Here is a 6,000-nt window from a genome sequence, read left to right as displayed (position 1 = left end):
CTGTAAGGACAACCACAGGAGACCCTTTGCATTCATCATGGAGGAGGAAGGGCTTACAAGGCCCCTCCCCTCCCTGATACAAGGTGTTACAGTTCTTGGTGGTGTAGTTGTCTACGTTGCCCATGTTCCTGTAAGTAACCCCTCATGGAAACTCCTGTGAGTAGCCCCAATTAAACACACTGATTCATCAGGTTAGACTTGGAGGAACTGTGTGGTCTGCCGTTAGTGTCCTATCTGGGGTGAACAGATGAAAAGTTCACACAAGGTGGAACTGGGAGAGGACTCAGGTGAGCCTGGAAGGCTACGTGTTGTTACGTTTCTGGAGTTAGCTGTGGCACAGGATGACTTATGCTACCCATCTCCACCCCCAAGCCAGATCATTTTTTTTTTTTCTCCCAGTGAATAAAGTAGTGGACAACTCACAAAATGGCCTGATTTCCAATGCTTGGGATCAACTGAGAATATGTTTATTTAAAAGCAATTTTAAATATTAAAAAAGTAGAAATTAACACATACAGTACTGAGAAACGGTCACATTAAATACATGTGAAATGAAAAGTGTACTGATGCTTGGTGGTGACTCCCAGGTAAGAATGTGGGATTTAACTAGTGGCAGGCACGACAGGGCTCCTATATACCATGTCCAGGTAGTAGGCAATAAAAAAATAAATAACAATTGCTGTCCAACAGGAAAAGAAGACACACTGTTTGCAGACATAATTCTTCCCTTTTAGGGGAGAAAAGCAATGCATTTGCTTTCTTTCTTAAGGTTCCACATCTTCAAACTATGATGTCATGTACACAATGGCAGAGTGGCTCAGCAAGGTTCCAGAACAAGGTCAGGTTTAAACTTAACAAGACTGCCCAAGGAAGGTCTACCTAGTTTTCCTATGTCCCACAGTACAATGGAGTGGAGAGAACTCAAAACCCTGACAGGACACAAACAGAAACCAGAAAAGAAAGGTATGCACATACATTTGTGGGAGTGCTTGCAGCAGAAGAGGACATGGGAACTCTTCGGTGTTTCAGAGAGGGAGCGTGTCTGTTGGAAAACCAGCTTACATTTAGGTCAGCAGAACACAGCCTAGACCTCCAAAATGCAACTTCAATGCATCTCAAGAATGTGTGAACGAACTGGGACACTGGGCAACCACATTCCTAAAACCAGTCTGGCCTCTAAAACAAAGGCTGCTGGGTGCTGCCGGACGCACACTAGCATGCTGACTGGCATCTTTTTGCTCTTGGTTTGCTGTGGGGATGGATGCACAGGTGCCCAGACACTATGGAAGCAATTGCTTAAGATCAGTTTCCAGTAACAGCTGATAGAGTATTCTGAAGGTTTGTCATGCAAGGTTTATTTCTTGGGTGGCTATTCCGGGTTCTCCCTGTAACCACTTAAGCAGAACTAAACTAGTATTTACCAAGCACTGTGGCCATGAGAGAGCTCTTCCCACAGGCTCTAGTTGGGAGCTGTGCTTCTGTGAGATTCAGGTTTCTCATTCACCGCCGAGATTATCTGCTTAAAAAATATTTGTCTTCTGTGCTGTGGTCCAAACAGCAACTCAACCAAACGTAACTCCAGAAGGACAACACACACACACACTTTGGAATCAGAACAGTCCTGGACCCAGAAGTACAAACAACTACAGCATTCTTTCCCCAAATTCGGACTGAAGCCGAAGATGGAAATGCAATATACTGAATGGGCTGAGGGGAAAAACCAAAACAAAGGAAAACACAGGCAACAACAAACCAGAGACAGACAGACAGATAGCCAGACAGACAGAGATGGCTTGCAGAGAGCTTTATCACAGTGCAATTCATAGCAGCGTCCCACAGCTCGGGCATAAACTGACGTGAAGGGCATATGTCTACACACAAGAATATGAATTTGTAACTGGAGTTTAAGGAAGAGAACGGAAGGAGGAGAAGAAGAAAGCCTGGCGTCAGCACCTCGATTCTGCACTAGAAAACTCAAAGACTGACTTGACAATTTTTCTTCTTGAATAGTAAAGGTTTAATCAAGAACGAAATGAAGAAAATCATTTGAAACTGACACTCTGGACGCTTGAAAACAGTTGAGGGGTGCTGTGTCAACGCGATGTGCAAACACTCTGGAGAGGGCCAAATGAGTGACCAGAAACAAGGATTGTTGCAATCTTGTAACTTCTGCTTTAATGGCAATCAAGTTTAAAAATGTACAGTTCACTTCTTCATACTGTTCGTTCCTTTATAAAAGGCAGAATTCGGGTAAGCTTCTAGATGCATGCATAATGTAGAGGTGGATATTTTCTGGCAGTCCTTGGTTCCTGAAAGTTGAACTTCATCAGACGTGGTTTTAAGCTTTTGTCAAAATAGTCATGAAGGATATGTTAATTTTTGCATAATGAGGTAATATCTCAGGGGTGGGCACTCGCCATAAGATGTACAAATCCACTCATCTAAACTTGTACAAGGCCGTGTACACTGTAAAATGCTGCAGAGGATTTTGTGTCAGTGAGTATTTGCTGAAGGAATAACACATTTAACTGAGCACTTTTCTGTAATAAATACCAAAGTAGGTTTTTGTAGCTGTAAACTGTGTACACAGGTAACTACAGGCTGGCAGGCCAGAGACTAACTTAAAGTTCCGCCTGGAGCACAGAACCCACCTCTGCTAATGTTGCGTGTTCAGAAACGCCACTGAGAATACTGCATTGTTAGGAGAGTCAGTTCTGCACCCTTCAACAGCTGCTGGAGACTCTTCACCTGGAAAACCAGCAGCTCCTAGACTCCTGGTTTTTGTTTGCTCGTCAAACAGCACAGAGAGAGAGAGAGATGTGAGTGCTAGATGCCAAGGATGGCTTTGGCAAACCAGTAAGGCGCACCAGGTCCCGAGGCTACCCTAACACTGGTGAAGGCAGAAGACCACAGGATATTTACAATACATACTATATTCCCCTCTTGAGTGGCCCTTCCATGAGTTCTTGCTCTGTAACAGCAGCTATATACATGTTGTATACAGGATTACATGGAGGCAGCGGTCTGGCATGAAGGGTGTGGACGGACGGACGGACGGACGGACGGACAGAAGGTTCTGCTTTTTGCTAGTCAGACAGGATGTGAACAAAGGACACTGGAAAGACACCCTTCCTTTCAGGCTGTCCTTCGATGTGCCCAATCTGCAGAGAGAGAGGAGTAGTTTAGACAGGAGGTAGCACCAAGTTCACCTACCCTACCCTTCGGCGAACCACACAGTGTTTGATAATAATAAACAACGCAGCAAGGCGGCAGCCCCAGAAGAGCAAGTGCAGTCTTGCAGAGCTTAGCACTTGTGCAGGATCTCAGGGCACCACTGAGATGGAATTACTGAGGAAGGCTTCTGCAGGAGTCAGGTTCTGTGTCCATGCTCGATGCTCTGATGAGTAGTGGTCATGCCATGGGGAACCCCAGACAAACCTTGATAAGCCTCTTACTTAGAAAATTTGGTAAAAGAAAAAAAAAAAAAGGCCCCTCCTTCAGGCTTGCATAATTAAGATTGGAAAAAAAAAAAAGAAAAACGAAAAACGAAAAACTGTACACAGAAGAGCTGCTGTGCCTCTGGCTACTACAGATGTTGTCAGGGTTCTGAGACTGATAGTGGCCTATGACAGTTTTACCATTTGCAGCATAAACCTGCAAGCCACGGTTACAAAACTTCCCTTATTACCTCAATGGATCAATGTTAACTGCACTGAAAGGCATCCTGTCGTGGGCTCTGCACAGTTAGGAATATAGCAAGAACATGTGCACTGGCTGTCAGTGCCCGCCCAATCCATAGAAGCGGGCATCAGAGAGCTAGGCAGAGGCAGCCAGGCCCGCTTTCCCTCTCCCCCCGTTAAGCACCTGCTGTCAAGTATGCTGTGGGTTCAAGAGCTGGGCCTAGGCCTCCGTGTTACCGGTCTCCTTTGAGAGTGTGGGAGAACCCGGCCTAACTCTCTCACCAATTTTAATTGATTCTGTGCTCAGAAGGTTCCCTGAGTTACACAGCAGTATTAGAATTTTCACCTCTTTACTAGGGTGCGTGTTGGGCTGGTGGTTCGTGGAATTTCCCTGGGCACGTTACTGAAACATCCCAGGAGTCTCAGCTGGAGTCACTGGTTTCTCAGCAGTGACTATGATCACCTCTGGGCTCTGCATGGTAACATTACCAGACCACGGAGTGAGATCTAGATATCCTTGTAAAGTAGGACTCTGTCCCATTTTGTTTCTCTCCGAGGAAACAGGTTTACAGACGGGATGAGCTTGGTTCAAGTCCACAGGGCTAGCAACTGACACCATCGGGGGACTTCAGGCTCTAAGTGACTGTCCTAAGGTGGTGTCCTAGTAAGGGCACACTGGGAGCAGGCTTGGCTCTGCCAACAAGGAAGTACCTCTAAGTACCCCCGCTCATCCTGCCCAGGAAAAGCACTCCTGTCAGGTCACTTGGCGCATTTTCAAAGTAACTTTGTCTTTTTATAACGTAAACTTAAAGAGACAGAAGGGCAAATGCAAATGGCCGTGGGGTGAATTAGGTACCCAGCAGGACCCTCACACCCGCCTACGCAGTGGAGAGCTGCGGGGGAACAGAGGGTAAAGCAGACAGACGTGGGTACATACCCACCACTCCTGGTCCTCTTCCCCTGTTACAATGATCACTTCTCCCTCGATAAACGTGAGCTCATCGTCGTTGTCTGCCTGGCAGTCATAAATGGTCTTCACGCGCCTCACTTTATTTTTCCCCTAGAATGAAGAAAGCAGGTTCGACTTGAGAGCAAATCGGGAAGAAAGAAGAAACAGAGCAGCCCTTCCCAAGGCGGGCAAACCCAGGCAGGTGATTTCTCTTTGCCTAGACCTGACTTTCTCAAGTGCTGGTATTCCTCGTGCGTGCATGTGCGTGTGTAGAAGACCGACAGGCTTCCTGGGCACTGTACATTCCCAGGAATGACGGCCCCTCCTCTGGCCGGCATCAGCAGGTAACTTTTGGCAGAGGACAACCAATGCAGGTAACAATCTCAATTCAGCTTTCCCAAAATGCACGAGGAGAGCTGTCATTCCTTTGCTGTCCCACCCCCACAGCATCAGCTCGCGGAGAAATGACAGCAGAAGCTCTGAAAATGCGCAAGATCTGCATTTTCTGCATGTTGAATGGACAGCACAGATGGATTTCCTAGGGCCTCATGCAAGACAGGTCAGGGCATGTCAGGGATACCCAGGGAACAGCCTGGGTCTAAACAGTGGTCATTCTGACCAGGACTTTTATGGGCTGGACTTCAGTTCTCTGAAGACAGGAAGGTATAAACAGAGACAGCACCTTCTAAGGAATACTGTTAGCACTCAGTTAATTAGATTATTAGCAATAGAAATGGCAAGTTACCTCTTTTTTTTTTTTTAAATTTCATGCACATTTGTGCTTTGTCTGCATTTATGTCTGCGTGAAGGTGTCGGATCCCCTCAAACTGGGGTTACAGGCAGTTTATGAACTGCCATGTGGTTGCTGGGAATTGTACCCGGGTACTCTGGAAGAGCAGCCAGTGCTCCCAATTGCCAAGCCAGGGCTCCAGCCCCAGCAAGTTAACTCTTTAAGTGCTCTGGGCCAAGAGAATCTTTTCCTTTATCCCTGGCTTCTCTCTGGCTTTCCTGATGATCCCAGTCCCTTCCTGAGCTCCTGGGGGAGGGGCTGGGGTATGTGTGCTGGTGAGGTTGGAAGGTCGACCAGAACCACAGCAGCAGAGGGCCATCTCAGTGCTGAGAGATCGAGAAGGCCTGTAATGTGTTCACTGATAATGGTGAGGATTAAGTGAGAGACTATCACGAAGGGAGGCAGCAGGAACTGGCATTCTGTGCATATCAAAAGCCCAGAGAATCAGTCAGAAGCTGAGGAAGGCTGGAAGAAGGGCAAACACCAATGGTGGCCTCAAGTCCGTGGGAGACGGGTCGTTTCTACCTCTAGTGTCGACATGCGGCACTGGTATAATACGATGACCCAACAGAGATGCCAGT

The 6,000-nt window shown here is 46.9% G+C and overlaps 1 protein-coding gene across 5 annotated transcripts in view; it reads right to left on the bottom strand.

Moving 5' to 3' along the window:
• Positions 1-2,149: 2,149 nt before the first annotated feature.
• Positions 2,150-6,000, bottom strand: part of Asap1 (ArfGAP with SH3 domain, ankyrin repeat and PH domain 1) — a 279,840-nt gene continuing 275,989 nt past the window's right edge. For all 5 annotated transcript variants that reach the window (XM_059247916.1, XM_059247917.1, XM_059247920.1 and 2 more), the window contains 2 exons: positions 4,618-4,740; positions 2,150-3,161 (listed from right to left, as the gene is read on the bottom strand). In XM_059247916.1, the coding sequence (XP_059103899.1) occupies positions 3,087-3,161; positions 4,618-4,740 (198 nt within the window). In that variant the 3' untranslated portion in view covers positions 2,150-3,086. The remainder of the gene's footprint in view (positions 3,162-4,617; positions 4,741-6,000) is intronic.

The sequence above is a fragment of the Peromyscus eremicus genome, chromosome 20 (genome assembly GCF_949786415.1).
Source record: "Peromyscus eremicus chromosome 20, PerEre_H2_v1, whole genome shotgun sequence".
In the NCBI taxonomy this organism is placed as follows: Eukaryota; Metazoa; Chordata; class Mammalia; order Rodentia; family Cricetidae; genus Peromyscus; species Peromyscus eremicus.
This window is presented reverse-complemented; position numbering and strand designations above follow the sequence as displayed.